Source organism: Mesoplodon bidens (assembly GCF_964165515.1).
Source record: "Mesoplodon bidens genome assembly, chromosome: 7".
NCBI classification, from domain to species: Eukaryota; Metazoa; Chordata; class Mammalia; order Artiodactyla; family Ziphiidae; genus Mesoplodon; species Mesoplodon bidens.
This window is the reverse complement of record NC_138164.1, coordinates 4,186,654-4,205,790: the sequence shown is the minus strand read 5'-3', so window position 1 is coordinate 4,205,790 and position 19,137 is coordinate 4,186,654. Positions and strand designations below refer to the sequence as shown.

Genomic DNA, 19,137 nt, shown 5'->3' with positions numbered 1-19,137 from the left:
CTCTTAATTTAATCCCACAACAGGCCTGAGAGGAATAGTATGTCAGTAGCCCTGTTTTACAGATAAAGAAATTTAAAGCCTGATACTAATAGCCACCAACACCTGAAGAACTCCTATGTAGCAAGCACTGTTTCAAGCACTTTACGTGTGTTAAGCTCATTTAAACCTCAAAACAGCACTATGGTGTGTAGTTACTGTTGTCCTTATTTTGTAGACAGGAGACTGAGGTCCAGAGAGGTTAGGGAACCTGCCCAACGTGGCACAGCCTGTCAGTGGTGGGGCTGGAACATGGTCACGGTTCGTCCACCTCATACAGCCCGTGCTCTTCACCATCACATCACGTACTTCCTCCAGGGTCAGGAGTGGAGGGAGAAGGTGATGGCTGGCCGAGCCATGTCCCTAGGACCTCTGTTCCCGAGGAGGTCAGTTTCGTGGAATTCCCATAACAAGCAATTGGAAAGAAACACAGGAGCCTGTAAAGAACTTGTTCACTTGAGAATTTTAGATCCATAAACACTGTTCTGCCTTTTTTTTTTTTTTTTTTTTACTTGAAAGCGTTTTATGTATTTCAGTAACTTCCTTTGTAAAAGACTCTTAGCTCTCATCTTAGAGACACGTACAGAAAGACAGACCTCTCTTAAATCTTGGTGCTTGGATCCTTACCAGTGTAATCCAGATGGACAAACTACCGCGTTCCTATAAAAAGCCTTGGAGACAGTCTAAACCATTTTCAGTCTTGGAAATAATACATCATTTATACTTTAATATTTGCAGCTCTAACAAAAGCAGGGATTATTTGTATAAATTACTGCCTATGAAAATGATACCTAACAGCTGGCATACATCAGTGGAAGAATAATGGCTGGAAGAATAATGGCCTTTTACATTCAGAGTTTTTCCGCCTCACCCTAATTCACAAGCTTCTAATTAGAATTAAGTTCAAATGTTAACAACAACAAAAAAAAAGCCGAGGATTTTCAGTTGGCGCAACATAAACTGTCACTTTTAAGAACAGGTTTCTCAGTTTGCTGTTCAAGCTGGAAAATGCTTAACAAGAATCCTGATATTTTATTAAATAGTGTGTTGAAATGTTTGAAGCTTGGAGCTTTTTTTTTTTTTTGGCTGCAATGGGTCTTCGTTGCTGCGCGCGGGATTTCTCTAGTTGCGGCGAGCGGGGGCTACTCTTCGTGGCAGTGTGCGGGCTTCTCATCGCGGTGGCTTCTTTGGTTGCGGAGCATGGGCTCTAGGTGCGCGGGCTTCAGTAGATGCAGCATGCGGGCTCAGTAGTTGCAGCTCACGAGCCCCCTAGAGCACACAAGCTTCAGTAGTTGCGGTGCATGGACTCAATAGTTGTGGCTCATGGGCTCTAGAGCACAGGCTCAGTAGGTGTGGTGCGTGGGCTTAGTTGCTCCGCGGCATGTGGGATCTTCCCGGACCAGGGCTCAAACCCGTGTCCCCTGCATCGGCGGGCGGATTCTTAACCACTGTGCCACCAGGGAAGTCCTTGGAGCTTTTTTAAATTGAAAGCTTCACTCTGTACTGCTGAGGAAGATGCACTAGGGACTTCAAACTACAGTCACCCTTTGGACAGTAACGGAAGTGGAGTTTCTCATACGTGAGGTTCTGGGCAGAATTGTAATAGTCCTCCCATTGGAGATAAATCAAATGTAATATATATACGCGTGGGGTTTTACTACATTAGGGTATGTTCAGAATCAGTAGTTACATTTTTCAGGTATTGGGCCCGCTCTGATCATACTTGCTCGTTGCCCTACCAAAGAGCGTGTCTTCTCTTTGCAGATGGAAACCATGCAGTCACAGTCGAAACTCAGGCAAGCGATGAACAGGATTTAAAAAAATCAAAACTGTTTTATTTTCAACTAATTTTAGAGTTTTTAAAAAGTTGCAAAAATAGTAGAGGGAGTTCCCCTGTATCCTTAGACTGCGCCTCTCTTAGTATTAACATCTGACACAACCCTCATGCAGTGATCAAAACTGGGAGGTTGACATCGGTACAGCAGTGTTAACTGATGCACAGGCCTTATTCAGATACTGCTCCAGTTTTCCCACCAGTGTCCTTTTCCTGTTGCAGGATCCTGTCTGGGCTCCCACGTTGCATCTGTTTTTTCTCCATAGCCTCCAGTCTGAGACAGTCCCTCGGTGTGTCTTTCCTCATCTGTCCTCTTACACGAATTATGGCTGGTGAGGTTGACGGCAGTGTCTCCACTGTGAAGTAATTTGGCTTCCCTTTTGTAGTTAATATATTGGGGCGATAACCTTGAAACTATGGATTTTTTAAACTTTGTTTGATTAAGTAAATCTTAGGTGCAGGTTTGTGGGCACAGACCTAAGTCATTTTAATTTAGGAATCATGAAGTACCATTCAGAACTTAAACAAACAAATGAATACAGGATCTTCACATCCATGAATAGATTGTCATTTCACTGGAATAGATTGTCATTTCACTGTCTTCTTCATTTAAAAAAGGAGGGTCGGGGCTTCCCTGGTGGCGCAGTGGTTGAGAGTCCGCTTGCCGATGCGGGGGACACAGGTTTGTGCCCCGGTCTGGGAGGATCCTACATGCCGCGGAGTGGCTGGGCCTGTGAGCTATGGCCACTGAGCCTGTGTGTCCGGAGCCTGTGCTCCGCAACGGGAGAGGCCACAGCAGTGAGAGGCCCGCGTATGGCATAAATAAATAAATAGATAGATAGATAGATAGGAGGGTCTTTGAGTAAGAGACTGTGTCTTGATGTCACTCCTGTGCCGGTGGTGCGTAGGTGCTACACGTACAGTGCTCTAATGGGAGCTGGAGCTGTGCTGCCTTGCTTCTCAGGGGTACATGGACCACAGAAGCACTTCCTGTCTCAGGAAACAGACTCCCTCAGGAATAGAATAAAGCCCTCCTCTTTGGAGGATGCTCCCTCCATGGCAGGCATTTTCACAGAGCCTGGAGCCAAATTGGAATCTGGGGCAGTAGCTTTAGTGAGGAAGGAAGTAATGGATTACCTGTTTGCTTTGGATTGGGAGGCTTTGTGAAGGGAGGTGGGGCTGAGGTGGGCCCAGGAGTTGCTTCTCTTGAGGTGATGATTAAAGGCCCTGTTTGAAGTTACATTCAGATTTATGTTTGTTTCTATTTATTTATTGCTTTAAAGCCATTTTAGGTTTTCAACCAAGTTACTAGAAGCACTTTTTACCAAGTTGAATTCGCATCCTTGAGTAGCTGAGTCAAATTAATCAAATGGAATTTCTTCATAAGAATGAATTATTAAGTAAAATGGAAGTGCTGGGCTAGGAAAGCAGTTGATGCAATTTGTTTTCAAAGCCTTAAAAATGCTGCAGTGTGCATAGATCAAGGGCTGGCCGCAGTGCCCAAGCATGGGGCGTTAATTTTCTTTCGTAGAGGATTTCAGGTTCACAGGATATCAGAAGTGCTGACTTGGCAACGAAATCCCATTTGTAACATGTTAGGTTAGGAAACAGATTGATTTATACGTTGATGTAATGGGTCAAGGCACAGTGTGTGCCTCAGAAAATGGAGAGTACATTAAATAATACAGGAAAAAGCGATCCTGTTATACTCTAGGTGAGGTTGGGGTATGTTTGATTAGTTGATCCCTAGACGTGGTCCGCAGAGGCTTTTTATATTCCAGATGATACCTTCTTGAGAGTCTCTGATGACCACAAGGATTAATCTTTGTGAACTCAAAAATGAATCACGGCAGCGTATGAGCTGTCTGGGCTGATTCCAGTTACCCTTCTTTCCCTTGGTGGTAACATGGGAGGAGCTGTGGCTGCCAAGCTGCCTCTTCCTGCTGCCTTAACCTCTGGTATTTTAGATCCTCTTTAGGGAAGGCACTGTTGACCATCTCCGCACAAAGATCAAATGCACTTACCCACTGATGTATTGACCTCAGTGGTTGACCCGTAAACTGAGCATTCATACAGTTGGAACTCTGGTGGCCTTTCAGCCAGCAGCCACAGCGAGCCACACATGGACTGTCATCTTCAATGTGATGAGCGACTGCTTGCACAGTTTTGGCCGTGGCCCCGGCTGTGGCCTGGGTGAGCTCATGTAGTTGACGGATGCTGTTTCTTACCTTTATTCATCTTTGGAATTAAAGAGACAAATGCCCCCCTCCCCCGCCCCTGTACTTCTGAAAGATTAGATACCACCCTGACATCCTATTTAATGTTAAAATATACCAGTCCATAGAGAGAATTTAGAAAGGACTGCTCAGCGTCTTTCACGTTTAACTGTGGTAGTTCATTTATAGCAGGCTTAGGAAATACTTCCCTTCTAACCTGTAGATTTGGCTTTCTTGCTTACATATTTATCATGTCTTCCTGGATTTTCTTTGTTCGTCTCTGTCTGAGCTTTTGAAGAGTAGGAAGGAATGAATTTGCTGGAACACTGGTTTCGGAGCACAGAGCATCCCTGGGGTTTGCTTGCCTTTGTCTCTGTATGTACCACTTGTGTACTGTGTGCCCATTTCCCTCCGTATCATAACCCAAGTTTCTAGCCTTAATCCTTAGATATGCCTCCCAGAAGAAGAATGGCCAGTAGAAGAGGCAATTTTGTGCACATCTCCAGCTCAGTGTGAGAATTAAGTGCCTTTGTCGTGTGCATCTTCATACCTTTTAATGATCTGTTTGAATTAAACGCCATTAAGGTACTACCTATACCTTCTTTCCACAGATACCTTTAAATGTTTTTTCTTTCTTTGGGGGAGACAGGACTTCACACCAGTCTGTAGCTTCACATGCAGTTATTGTGGACGCACAGGATCTGTGTATTCTGCTTTAATAGATGATTATTCATCACAGTGGGGTGACAGTCTGTTCTACTTAATAAAGTTGCTGACTGTTCTCCTCGTTGGATTTAACTGAGGTGTTTTTCAACCCTGATTGATCTTGGCGACATTTTAGATCCAGATTAGCTTTCTCCCAGCTATCCAGCAAGTGTTCATGCTTCCTTCTCTCACGCTATGGGAAAGCAGGCTAATTTTAATAAGCTTCTAAGCAAAACGTGTAGGTGGTAAATTTGTCCTAGAAGAAGATCGGGATGTATTTTAGAATCAACCGTAGGCTCCTCATTGGAAGGCCCATTCATGTCTGTGTAACCAGTCCATCAGCACAAATACAGGAGACTTGCCTGGAAAGCACACAGTTTCCATATATTTTAAAAGTCAGGGAATTCCCTGGCGGTCCAGTGGTTAGGACTCTGTGCTTTCACTGCCAGAGGCGTGGGTTTGATCCCCGGTCGGGGAACTAAGATCCTACAAGCTGCAGGGTACGGCAAAAAAAAGTCAAAAATCTACTTTTTCTTGTCAATAGGAAAACCATTTAATACTAATGCTCTTTGCTCTTTTTGTAAAGATCATAATAGGCCAGATAGTCTAACCCGACCCCTCAAGTTTTAACATTTTAAAAAGATGTTTAATTTTTGTTTTGAAAGAACTTACCCATTAGGAGAGACCACAGAACTTTATTGTGAATGTAGCCATCAATATTGGTATATCTTTAATTTTATTTATTTATTTATTATTATTATTATTTTTAAAGATGTCACATTTTATTTATTTATTTATTTATCTTTGGCTGTGTTGGGTCTTCGTTTCTGTGCGAGGGCTTTCTCTAGCTGTGGCGAGCGGGGTCCACTCTTCATCGCGGTGCGCAGGCCTCTCACCGTTGTGGCCTCTCTCGTTGCGGAGCACAGGCTCCAGACGCGCAGGCTCAGTAGTTGTGGCTCACGGGTCCAGCCGCTCCGTGGCACGCGGGATCTTCCCAGACCAGGGCTCGAACCCATGTCCCCCGCATTAGCAGGCAGACTCTCAACCACTGCGCTACCAGGGAAGCCCGGTATATCTTTAGATGCAGGGATGCCTGTGTTTTTTCTGGTGCACGAGACTTTGTAAGAGCCTTACTGTCATCATATGTAAATGTTTTTTCTCGCCTGTAGTTTGTGAGCTATTGATGGCTACCAATAGTTGATTTTTTCCCTAACAGGAGATACAATTGTTCATGAAATCCCTTTTAGTGTTCTCTTTCCATGCACGACGCCATTGCTCGTTGAGTTATGCAAGCCATGCTGCCTCTTGGTCTCCCCCCCGCCATCGTCACCCAGTCTTGCCTGCAGTGCTGTCTGCCGGCGCTGCCTTACCCAGGTACCGTCGTCTCTCCAGCTCCCTGAGCCACCCCCCTGCTTACAGAGAACATCAGAGCTGCATTTGAAAAATATTAGCTCTGTACTTCGAACCCTCAGCACTCCATCCTTTCTTGGTCTACAGACCATCCAGTCTTGACCATGTGTGCCACCCACCCTTCCCTTAGACCCTCCACAGACTCACAGTCTACATTCTCCCCCAATGGGGATGGCCAAAGCTACTCCAGTGTCACAGTTCAGGAAGCTTCCCCATCACCTCCTACCCAAGCCTAAGTCACATTCCCTTTTTGTTTTGTATGCTCCTTCAGCTCTGTGTTCTTTTTCTTCGTAAGACATCTGGGAATCTTTTTGTGTGAGAATTGACTCTTGCGGTAGACCATAAGCCCCAAGAGGGCAGGGGCCGTAACCTTTTGCTCAGCCTCGTGTCCTGAGCATTTGGCACGTTGCTGTGCAAAAATAGTAGTTGCTCAATAAAATTTTGCCATGTAAGTGAATTGAGTAAAATTGCTGGAACTCTCGCCGTTCTATACTTTTGTGCTTTGGTGTATTAAGGAATGGAAAGTGGGTTTGCTTGTATTAGAGGGGACTGCAGGTGGATTATGGGTTCCCAAGTCAGAAGTATCTAGATGGGGAGTGGTGGTCACAGTTCCCACACACATTTCTCTCTGATTATATATGTCCAAAGGTCGTTTTTTATTCCGGCTTGGTTCCTGGGAAAAGGCTTTGTTTATGAAGAAACAATAGTAAGTAATGAAGATTATTTAAAAGGTCAGTTCTACCGTCACAAACCGCTGAGTGACTCTCCCTCCGTGCCAGCCTCCTGGGAGTGAACCTGGAATTTATTTTCCCTTCAATAGGCCCTCGCAGCCAACGCCGGAACAGGGTTTGCTGTTGCTGAGCCTCAGATTGCAATGTTTTGTGGAAAGCTAAATATGCACGTGAACATTCAGACTGGGAAATGGGAACCTGACCCAACAGGCACTCAGAGCTGCTTCGGAACAAAAGAAGAAGTTCTCCAGTACTGTCAGGAGGTAAGCATGCTGCCAGAAACGTAAACGTTTCTGGGTCACGTTTGAACCTGTTTACTTTAGAAATAGGCGCTCTCTGTCCTGCCGTTTTGACCTAAGACCAAGCTGGTAACGATGGGGGCGGCAGGCTTTTGTTCCGAGTGTGCACTTGGCCTGGGTCTGCTGGGAGCTCCCTGTCCTTTCTGGATGGAATACTGCAGAAGCTTGGCAGGGCCTTAGAAGTGCAGCCTGGTTCCCTTGGCTTCCCACGTGTTATGGGAAGTTGTGAAACAAGCCCAGTGTCACGTGTGTGCTTGTGTTTTGCACTTGCTGGTAGAAGCCACCAGTATCATAAGGGATTATCTCATGTCTGATTCAACAGACGTTTTGGGTCAGCGCTTGACGTAGGAAAGGATATGAGATGTTTTCATTTCTTACCAGAACTAGCCTTTGGGGTCAGGGTTGGAATATTATTCTATAATTTCATTAACACACACTTCCGTAGACTTGCCTCTTAAATGTTTTAGTTCTTGAACTCAGCTATTTACACAGACCCTACAAGTGGACTTGATACCTAATAGACTTGTTTGGGGCTGAACGCTTGCTGCTTGTGTAGGTCTTTTTTCAAAGAGAATGTGTTCGAAGTGGTCCAGAATCTACCTGTCAAGAAAGCTAACAGTTACAGTATCTCTCTGCTTGATTAGTTCCGTTGGAACCAGGCAGCAGAGGGGACTTGAGATTTACGTAGGACGATGGGGAAGCTGAGCACACAGACACTCGTCCTGGCTCACCAGCGAGTGTTCATCTTTTATGGACAAAGTCAGTCTACTGTGTGTGTTTCCTCTTCCCTTGCAGATGTATCCAGAACTACAGATCACAAATGTGATGGAGGCAAACCAGCCAGTCAGCGTGGACAACTGGTGCCGGAGAGACAAGAAGCAGTGCAAGACTCACATCGTGATCCCCTTCAAGTGTCTCGGTGAGCGTCCTGGAGCACCTCTGGGTCACTTCTCAGGAATGCGGGGTCCCCAGTTTTACATTTCATCTTCTCCTGGCTCACAGTGAGATGTCGTCATCTGTTAAGAAGCCAAGGGCTGCAGGAATTTATTGGGGGACTGTCTCTTTTGAATACTCACGGCTTTCTGGTGTCGATAAGTGACTTGTCTTTGATGGTCACTAACTCCACCTCTCTCATCATGGGCGTCCTCTGTTTTTTCAGGATGAGCCTTTTCCACACCCCTGAGTGAGCGTGCTGCCCTCAGAGTGGTCCAGCTTCGTTCACACTGAGAGTTTGAAATTACTGTTGATAGTCCTGGTATCAGTAGTACCGAAGCAGCCGAGGGGTGGTCTTTTGTTCCCCTTACTTTGCCCTACACACATTTTGCAAGCACCGAAATCCTGTTTTGTTAGCCAGACCAAACCTGTGGCAGTTTTCAGAAGCTGAGGAAGTGAGTCGTAGCTGCCTGTAGACAGTCAGGGATGCGTCGGCCAGGCCCTGTGCCACCTACCTTACTGAAGGGTCAGCTGATAAGGGTGTTTATGACTCTGTGTGTTTCTGTTAGCAGTCAGACCTAACTCAAGTGCAGCCATAACATTTTATTATCCAGAAGTAGAGTCGCTGCTCCAGATGCTCTTTTAGTGATCATTGACACATCTGAGTTATGTTTGCGTGTCTGTTGCCTGGCTGACTCAGGAACAGATTTGGTCGTAGAAACTTAAAAGGGCGAAACGATCAATCTTAGATGATCCGTGATAGGACTGACATAGATAGAGCACTAACGTAGCCTGGCTAGTTCTGCGGATGTGTTTAATTTTAACCATTAACTTAACCTGTTCCCCTCCCTCCTTCATTAAAACCCTTCTGGGACTTCCCTGGTGGTGCAGTGGTTAAGAATCCGCCTGCCAATGCAGGGGACACGGGTTCGAGCCCTGGTCTGGGAAGATCCCACATGCCACGGAGCAACTAAGCCCGTGCGCCACAACCACTGAGCCTGCGCTCTAGAGCCCGCGAGCCACAACTACTGAAGCCCGCGGGCCTAGAGCCCGTGCTCCGCAACAAGAGAAGCCACCACAATGAGAAGCCTGCGCACCACAATGAAGAGTAGCCCCCGCTCGCCGCAACTAGAGAGAGCCCGCGCGCAGCAACGAAGACCCCATGCAGCCAAAAATAAATAAATACCTAAATTTATTTAAAAACAACAACAACAAAAACCCTTTCCTAACATGGAACGCATTGCTTTCTCATTCTCACAGGTAGCACAGTAACAGGAAGAGGCAGCGGCTGAATAACAGTATTTACCATAGCAGTTACTTTGTTTTAGAAGTATTGAGTACGGGGAGAGGAGAACAGGTGTGTGCTTAGCACCATTTACTTAAAACTGAGCCCCATGCCGTAGTGTGAGGCTTGTGAATGGTTTTGTGTGGTGTGGTTTAAAGATGTTCTTTCATTCCCTTTGGCTGTAAGAAATCTCTGAGTATGCGGTTTCATTCATTCTCTGTAAAATTCTCAAACTTAAGAGAGTACCCTTGAATATTTGTACGTGATAGATAGTACCTAGCAATCATTTTCTTCCTTTTGCACTGTCATTGCCAGAGGCTCTGTGGCCTGGTCTTCCCCATCCTGCATGTTCTTTGTCACTTGTTGGCTCCACTACCCACCCAGGACTCTGAGCTGGAGATCTGAGAGACCTGTATCTCCCCACACCCAGCCAGTTCTCAAGGCAGCCTGATTTTTACCTCTTAAGTATGGCTTATAACCATGGTTCCCAAACTGTGCACAAAGGCACCCCAGGGCACTGGGGATATTTTTGATTTTCAAGGAAAGCAATGTCAGACATTGTGAACTAGCTGGAGGCGTTCACAGTTTCAGCATCAGCTCATCCCGTTCCTTTCGATGACCTCATGTCTTTGTGGGGCTGCTTCTTAGTGGTTTCTGTGAGGAAAAGCCAGCATTGCACCGGAATTGCTGAAGAAATGGGGGTGATGGTGCTGAGTTTACTGCCGTGCGGGAGAAGTTGTGCAGTGCCCAGCAGGCACAAGGTGTCAGACACAGGTGCTTTTTACTAAGTTGTCGCCCTGACTACTTAATTTTTCAGCACCCTTTTGGCCTGGGGGGTGCTGTGAAAAAATTCCTGGGACACCCAGAGTACCGTGACTGGGGAAACTTTGGGAACCTCCGGCTGGTCCGTCCGAGTCCCCTGCTCTAGCTCAGTCTTTTATCATTTCCTGCCTGGTCTGTGAGAACCGCTTCTGCACGTTTCTCAGTTCTGTTCAGTCCATTGCCCTCCCTGATCCAAAGTGAAGACTGAACTGTCTGTCCTGCACATAAAACCCTTCAGTAGCTCTTCTTCACCTAAAAGACCAGGTGTAAGCGCCCTTAGCACAGTTTGGAAACTGCATGGTGTGGCCCTTGCTTAGCTCTGCTCTGTGCTCCCCGCCCCCGCCCCGTCCTCCCCGCCCCTGCTCCCCTCCCCTTCTCCGTCCTCCCGGCCCCTGCTCCGTCCTCCCCACCCCTGCTCCATGCTCCCACCACAGCACGTCCACCTCGTGGCTCCTGCCACGTGCAGTCCAGCTCCCACTGGAGTGACTTTATGTACTCACTTTGCTTGGCGAGTTCTCCTTTTCACACTCATCTCAGGGACACCTCCTTTAAAGGAAGCCTTTCCTGCTGCTCTAATTTCTGTCTTGACGTCCGGGTTTCTCAGCTCCTCTTTGTTGCCGCCGGTGCCCCATCACCCTGCACGACGCCGGTCTGTTGATGTGTCTTTCTCCAGCTACACTCTGAGCACCTTGGGAGGAAGGACACGGCTTTAGTCTTCTCTGTCCCCGCAGTCAAGACGGTGCCTGGAACTAGGATGCTGTCTGTTGACTACAAGACCACTGCCACAGCTGTTGCACAGCGAAAATGTTCTTTTCTAAATGTTACAGTTGGAGTTTTTCAGTGCCAGAGAACCAGACGATGCATGCTATTGTCCTTAACTAGATGCATAAAACAATTGGACCATAAACCATTCAATACCTTCTTTGCATTGTGGTCACTGAATAATGCATAATACAGTCTTCAGTGTTACTAAATTCAGACAGTTACTGTGTTTACAGCAGCATCCATTTGGACAACTTCTTTACCAGGAAGGAGAGCTACCTGTTGGTATTTTTAAATAAATAAAACAGTTGCCTGAGCCTAAGCTAGTAGGGGACCAGGTGACTGGAGTTTACGGGAGGTTAGGAAAAAAGTACTGCCAATTCCTTGTCACCATTTGAGAAGCAGAAGATTGTAATGTCTCTCTGTCCCCGTCCCCACCCCTTTACAGTCCCCAGGCACTGCTTAATTATCAGCACCACTTTCTTTTTACTATAGGCTCCTTAGAAAGCCTTTTGGTTCTAGTCTTTCAGGGTTACTTTTGCCTTTTTAACTTAAAAATAATACGGGACTTCCCTGGCGGTCTGGTGGCTAAGTTGCCGTGCTTCCATTGCAGTGGGCGTGGGTTCGATCCCTGGTCAGGAAACTAAGATCCTGCATGCCATGCGGCATGGCCAAAAATAGGAAAAAAAAAAAAAACAGTTTTAAAATAATTTCAAGTTTACAGAATGGTTGCAAAAATAGTACAAAGAGCTTCCATTAAATCCTTTCCTCAGATTTCAGGTTTTCCAACTGTTAACATTTGACTCATATGGTAAAATTAATCTTACCACTTGTATCTCCCCGCAGGTTTTGTGTTTTTTTAAATCATTTAAGTTGCAGGCATGGTATCCTTTTATCCCTTAATACTTCCGTGTATATTTTTTTTATAAACAAGGACATTCTGCTATATAACTATAGTACAGCCGTCAAAATCAGGAAATTATCATTGATATAACATCTAATCTACAGACCCTGTTCAAGTTTCACCTGTTGTTCCAACAACACCAGGATCTAATTCATTGTTTCAACGTTGCATTTAGTTCTCTCTGTAGTCTTTCCTTGTCTTTCTTAACTTTGGTTTTTAGAGTACAGGCCAGTGACTTTGTAGAATGCAATTTGGGTCTGTCTTAGGATCCTTTTGATTTGTGTGTTTTTGAGGGCACTGTCACAGAAGTGTTCTTCTCTCTGAATCATCTTAGGAATTGCATGATGTCACTTTGTTTCATGACCGGTGATAACTTTTATCACCTGGCTAAGATGGTGTCTGCATTCATTTATTCATTTCATTATGGACTCACTGTCCAGATTTGTCCAGTGGGACCCCCTTCATGCTGACTCCTGTGTCTTTTTGCTATGTCCCTATTATTCTTTGAAAGCTTCCTTACTTTCTGGTACAAAAAGATGCTCCAGGCTCATCCTGTGTTCCCTACCCTACCCCTGGAGTCAGCCATTTCTCCAAGAAGAAATGGTTTGATTTAGTGGGGAATGGTATTTAGAAACCAAAATCTGGGTATTAGGTGTGCTTACTGCTATTATGCTGTTATTGCTTCTAGGCCCACTCAGCAGACAGACCTATGAAATATATTTATATACACATATTCATGCACATGTAAATCTATATTTCTATACGTGTGGATATTAAAAGCAGTGAGCTCATATTGATACCTCCAATTCCATTATCCTCAGTATATTTATTTATTTGCTCAATATTCCCTGTAAATAATCAGTCTCTCTGCTTTTTAAAAACAGATTTGTTGAGATATATTTCACATACTATAATTCATCCATTTTAAAGCGTACTGTTGAATGGTTTATAGTATATTCACTGAGTTACACAACCATACACAATTCTTTTAACATACAAACTACTAAAAATTAATCCAGTAAAAAGCAAGCATCCTATATATTTTATTCACCAGAAATAACCACAGTGAGTCCTTCTATACATGTTAAGGTGAATACCACGTGTTGCAGTAAAGAGATGGTCATAGTGTGATTAGCTTCAGCCCTGAAACCCCCTTTAAGATATTACTGCCCAGCAAACCCAAAGCACAGGCAGGCCAAAGGGCAAGGAGATGGGAAAACAGGCTATATCTAATTGGTCGGGTACCCATATTAATTGGTTTGGTTGTTCCAGGGGTGTTATGGATGTTCTCAGACACTGTTTTTTGTTTGCCATTTGTTTTGCTAGCTTTAGGGGAAGGACATGTCTTGATTAGCACTCTTGAAGGCTGTTTGAGAATGAATTTAGGTAACGGGTAGTGTTGGCATCAGGCCTGGTGTCTCGCTGTCTGTAGACATCTGTGCACCTGTCACTCAGTTCTGCCCTATTTTGAGAGCGTGCTTGACCACCCACCAGTGTGACTCTTTTCACTGATATTCAGTATATTTGGTGAGAAGTTATACTTCAACCTTGCCTCTCAAAATGAATCTTATATCTTACGTTATTACGAATTGCCTGTTATCCATAAGATTTTATCTAAATAATTAGGATGATCTGAGTGGGATAGAGTTGGTGAACTGTGAAGAAGCAAAGCTGCTTGTATTTGGGGGGAAGGAGTTAGTCGTCTCTGACATTTATATATAGACTGGCTCCTGCATCAAAAGAAGAGAGCTTTGTGAGCCCATGACTGTTTCTGTTGTTGGTGATTTCTGGAAGGAGATTTGGATGGGAGTATTACTGTGGTGAAGACTGCCAGGAAGGGTCTTGTTCTCAGAAGCTTTGAGGCGGGGTCCAGAGTGAGCTTGGAGCTTACTTGTCCACTGCAGGTGTCTGTCCGCAAGTCGTCTTCTGCCTTTGAATTCCTGACAGCCCGTCAGCAGTTCACCCTGTTCCCACTGTGGACCCTTGTGCAAGGTGTATGTTTCTGTTCATGACGATTGTTCAGGCTCTTTAACTTTTCAGAGCCCTGTTTACCTCCAAGACATCTGCTAAGGGTGGCTACCAGACCTCTCAAAAACTCACATTGTATGGTCAGGTTAATTTTCTTGGTTTTCTATCATTACAGCAGGCTTTCTCCCTGCTACTTACAGCTTCCAAGGGCCCCGTATATGACATGGTCTTCCTGTTTGCAACCAGAGAGTACTTTTTTTTTGGCTGCACTGTGCGGCTTGTGGGATTTTATTTCCCCGACCATGGATGGAACCTGGGCCCTCGGCAGTGAGAGCACAGAGTCCTAACCACTGGACCGCCAGGGAAGTCCCAACCGCAGAGTACTTTTGCAGTAAGTTTATTTATACATATGAGTGTTGGTATCGAGGGGCTTCCCCAAGTGGGTGAGCAGCCTTTGTTACTTTGAAAGGAATTTTATCAACTCTGAAAAAGCTCTAAGGACCTGATGGCTGCCATGGCCCTGCTGGTGGGAGGTGGTATGAAAGAAAAATAGTATCACAGGGAATGAGTGGAGACTGAAGATAAATCATAAATGCAGCTTAAATGAAAGCCTGTAGTTTAGATTTTGCTAAATTGCCGTGTTCATTGACCAACTTATTGCCTTGAATAGCAAAAACAATATAGGTTTCCAGTGACTTAGGGAATTGTGGGCACTGTCTATTGTACTCCAACAGGTTAAATTGAGAATTGTAACAACCTTAGATAAACTTTTAAAGTGAGACCAAACCATCTTCAGTGTTTTTCTGTAAAACAGAGTAATACTGATTTGCTTATGTCAGTCTTTTTCCTAGAAGTTTCTGATAATTATTTGTATCAAAGGCAAAAAGTAGCAGTGAAATGACAGAACTGATGCTGGGATTGAAATGTGTTCCTCTTTTAATTTACGTGTTTAAAAAGTTTTTGTTTTTGTTTTAAATAAAAGAAATTGGGAAGAAGGAAAGCAAAAACAATCCTTTCCAGTTTCTGCACTCCATTAACCATATTAACATTTTGGTGTATAGACGAGACTTTTTTTCTTTGGATACACATGGAAATGTGTGTGCTTTTAAATGCTTTTTTTTTTTTTCCGAAATTGGATCATGCTAAATATGCTTTCCTGTTTAGTGCTTTTTAAAAAAGTTAACATTTATTGAACATCTATTATGTACCACTCTTAGGGATGCATACATCTTTTGAGTCTGTCTTTTTAGACAAATTTAGCCTTAAGGAGTTGACCAGGCTTAAGGAGAGGTTAGGGATATCGGGTGTGTTTATTCCTTTGCTTATTTGTTTAATGATTGTTAAAATTGTTAAACCGTCATGGAAATGGAAATGTTTCCGTGTTATATACAGATATTTAACCATGTTTCTTATAACCCCATGGTATTCCATCAAGTACCATTATTTAACTAATTCCCTATTGAGGAACATTTAGGTTGGTTCCGTTTTTGGTTTTGTTTTTTTTTAAATAAATTTATTTATTTTATTTTTGGCTGTGTTGAGTCTTCGTTGCTGCAAGCAGCCTTTCTCTAGTTGTGGCGAGTGGGCTTCTCATTGTGGTGGCTTCTCTTGTTGCGGAGCATGGGCTCTAGACGCACAGGCTTCAGTAGTTGTGGTTCACGGGCTCTAGAGCGCAGGCTCAGTAGTTGTAGCGCACGGGCTTAGTTGCTCCGCGGCATGTGGGATCTTCCTGGGCCAGGGCTCGAATCCATGTCCACTGCATTGGCAGATGGATTCTTAACCACTGTGCCACCAGGGAAGCCCTGGTTCTGGCTTTTTGATATTAACAATTCTGTAATGAATATCTTTGTTCACTTTCTTAACTACTTCCTAAGAGTACGGTTTTAGAATTGGAATTGTTGAATCAAGGAGTGCTATTCTGTTTTAAATCAGTGGCGTTAGTTCTTTTCTGGTTTTCAGAGGTCAGACAGATCAATTAATCATGATTCCATAGCAGAAGATTGATGGCGTTTAATCTTACAGTTTAGCATGGAGTTAATTATTAAATTTCTTGCATTAAAATTTAAAAAATTTTAAACTTAATTTCATTCTGAGATATTTCAAGCATACTGAAAAGATAAAACATAATATGATGGTCACTCATGTACTCACTGTCCTGATTTAAGTTCTTCCCCGTTTTGCCATATTTGCTTTTTTTTTGGGGGGGGGGGCTGCGTTGGATCTTTCTTGCTGCTGCGTGCGGGCTTGCCATATTTGCTTAATCTCCATCTTATGTTTTAATTAAGGGATTAAATGTCCCAGAGTCCCATCCTTACATCTCTTCCCTCCCTCCCTCCCTACCCTTGGAGGTCACTGCTACCCCACTGTCAGAGTGTATCATTCCCATGCCTGTTTTTATACTTTTGCTACATACGAATGTATCTATAAACAATTTGTTTTTGTGTTTTAAAACTGACATTAATGGTGTCATACTGCACTTGACCTTTTATAACTTGCTTTTTTACTTTATATCATTTTAGGGTTTATCTAAGGTGTAATATAAGCAGATTTAGTTAATGCATTTTTAACTAAGATGAAATGATATGTCGTACTCCACTATATTTTTAAAACCCAGTTTGGTTATTGTTTCTATAGAATATATATAGTAGTGAAATTGCTGTCTAAACTTTTTCTCTGATGTTGCAGTTGTACATATAAAATTGAGGTTTTACAAATTAAAGGATATGAATTGTTGCCTAACTGTAGATTTCTTGATAACTGTGGTTGTATAGTTAAGTATAAAACTAGTTACTTGGGACTTGAAACTAACAGCATTAACATCAGTAATTAGAGTTAATACTTAAATAATTCTTAGTGCTTACTATGTACCAGATTCTGCTCTAAGCTTTTCCCGTGTTGTACATATTACATCTGGCCTCACAGCAGCAAGATAAAGAAACTGAGGCACAGAAAGTTTGAGTAACTCGCCCAAGACCTCTCTGCTAGTAGCAGTGGTGCTGAGATTAAACACTGGCATTTAGCCCTGTACACACTGCCTCTTAAGTGTACTCTTTTGTTGCTTTTTTTGTCATAAATTAACAAACGTAGGGAGTTCCCTGGTGGCCTAGTGGTTAAGATTATGGGCTTTCACTGCCGAGGCCCGGGTTCAATCCCTGGTTGGGGAACTGAGATCCCTTAAGCCAGGAGGTGCAGACAAAACAAAAACAAAAAATATATATATATAAAGATTGCTTAGTCCATACAGTCACCATCAACGGTGTGAGCTGGTGGTTGGCTGTCAGAATTTCAGTGATTTCTAGTTAGACTGAGTATCGGGGTGCTTCTCCTGATGGAGGCGAATCCTAGTTTACCCCTGGGCTTTGCTTTTTAAGCTTCGATTTTAAGCCTGGTTGATGAGTAAAGCTTGTTTCTATCTCCCCAGAGCCTTTGGGGCCCTCGAGGGCAGCACCGTGTCTAACTAACCATTGTGCTCCTGCATTAGTGTCAAATTGAGCTATCTGGTCCCCAAAGCCCCTGTGCTAATGGCAGAGTGAAACCTCGCTGCCCTGCGGAAGGCTGTTTTGATGTGTGGTGGCTGCCTGTGATGGCGGGAGCACATCTCCTCCTCACAGCAGATCAGGGACTGCCCTTTGCCTCCACATGGGCAGCGGAAGGACAGACTTCTCAGGCCCAGAGACCGAGGCCTGAGCTGTGATGAGGCTGGGGAGCGGGTCTGCATATAGACTTCCCGCTAGTTCAAGTCTTAAGACATTTTTTTTTTTTTTGGCCACCGTGCCACTTGGCTTGAGGGATCTTAGTTCCCCGACCAGGGATTGAACCCAGGCCCCGGCAGTGAAAGCCCCGAGTCCTAACCACTGGACTGCCAGGGAATTCCCCCTAAGACCTTTCTTAGGCCAGATTACTTTCTTATTAGACTTTTCCTTTTTCTTTTTTTTTTTTTTAAACCTCAGAGGTTAGCCTGCCTGTTTCCTTTTCCCTCCCCTACCTATTGCGTCTCTCCTGAGCTAAGTACCACCTTGGTTTTCTTGCACTCGGACCCTTGGTAGAGCATGTTGGTGATGCATCAGAAGCGCCTGGGATGCTTGTTCAGTGCAGATCACTGAGTCCCAAATTAGACCTATTGAACCAGGTTCTCTCGGTGATGAGCCAGTGATTACATTTTTAGCTTTTTATTATGGAAGTTACAAACATATCCAAACACAGAGAAGATAATCACATTAACCCTCACATGCTGTGTAACGAACAGTTATGCATGAGCCACTCACCGTCTGTGGCCAATCCGACCTACCCCTCGTTATTTGGAAACAAATCACAGATTCCGTTTTTTTTTTCTGTAAATACTTCAGCATGTATTTCTAAGAGATAAGGACTCTATTTTCTAAGCAGCTATGTGTATTTTTCCCCCAGCTTTTTATTTTTGAAAGGTTTCAGACCTATAAAAAATGCAGTAGTGAATACTCTATACCTGTTACCTAGGTTTCCCAGTTTTGCCTTATCCATCTCACTGTGTGTGTCTTACTTACTTTTCATTGTTAGGCCATTTGAAAGTGAGTTGGGACATTAAGATAGTTCACCTCCAAGTAGTTTTCAGCTTGTTTTTCTTAAGAGCAAGGGCATTCTCCTGTATGACTGTGATACAGCGATCACACATGGGACAATTGTCCTAAATGTTCAAATAATGTCCTTTACAGCTTCCTTTTAAAAAGGATCATACATTATATTTAATCTAGGCAGTTCCTCAGCTTTTTCTTTTGAATCTTTTATTTATTTTATTTGATATTACTTTATTTTTTTGGCGGCATGCAGGATCTTAGATCCCTGACTAGGGATTGAACCCGTGCCTCCTGGAAGTGTAAGAGTCTTAACCACTGGATCACAGGGAGGCCCCTGAATATTTTATGACAATAATATCTTTTAAGAGTCTAGGTCATTTGTTTAGCACTATCTCTGAATTTGAGTTTGTCATATTGTTTTGTATGATTAGAGTCAAATGACATATTTTGGCAGAAAGACTGTGTAGGTGATCTGTTCTCAGAGCATCACTGAAGTCAGCTTGTCCGTTATTGCTCGCCCAGTTAAAGTAGTGTCCGCCAGCCCTTCCCACCGCAAAGACACGTCTTCCCCTTCATAATTAACCCTCCACTGATGATTTGTACCTGGATCAGTTATCGCAGTGGTGGTTTGTCTTAGGGCTAGGTATCTGTAGGTCCACAAAGGGCCAAAGTAAGATTC

At 43.9% G+C, this 19,137-nt stretch overlaps 1 protein-coding gene across 7 annotated transcripts in view; it reads left to right on the top strand.

Annotated features, from left to right (window-relative positions):
- Nucleotides 1–19,137, top strand: part of APLP2 (amyloid beta precursor like protein 2) — a 70,771-nt gene that overhangs the window by 28,551 nt on the left and 23,083 nt on the right. For all 7 annotated transcript variants that reach the window (XM_081239020.1, XM_081239019.1, XM_081239018.1 and 4 more), the window contains exons 2-3: nt 7,022–7,195; nt 8,027–8,150. In XM_081239020.1, the coding sequence (XP_081095146.1) occupies nt 7,022–7,195; nt 8,027–8,150 (298 nt within the window). The remainder of the gene's footprint in view (nt 1–7,021; nt 7,196–8,026; nt 8,151–19,137) is intronic.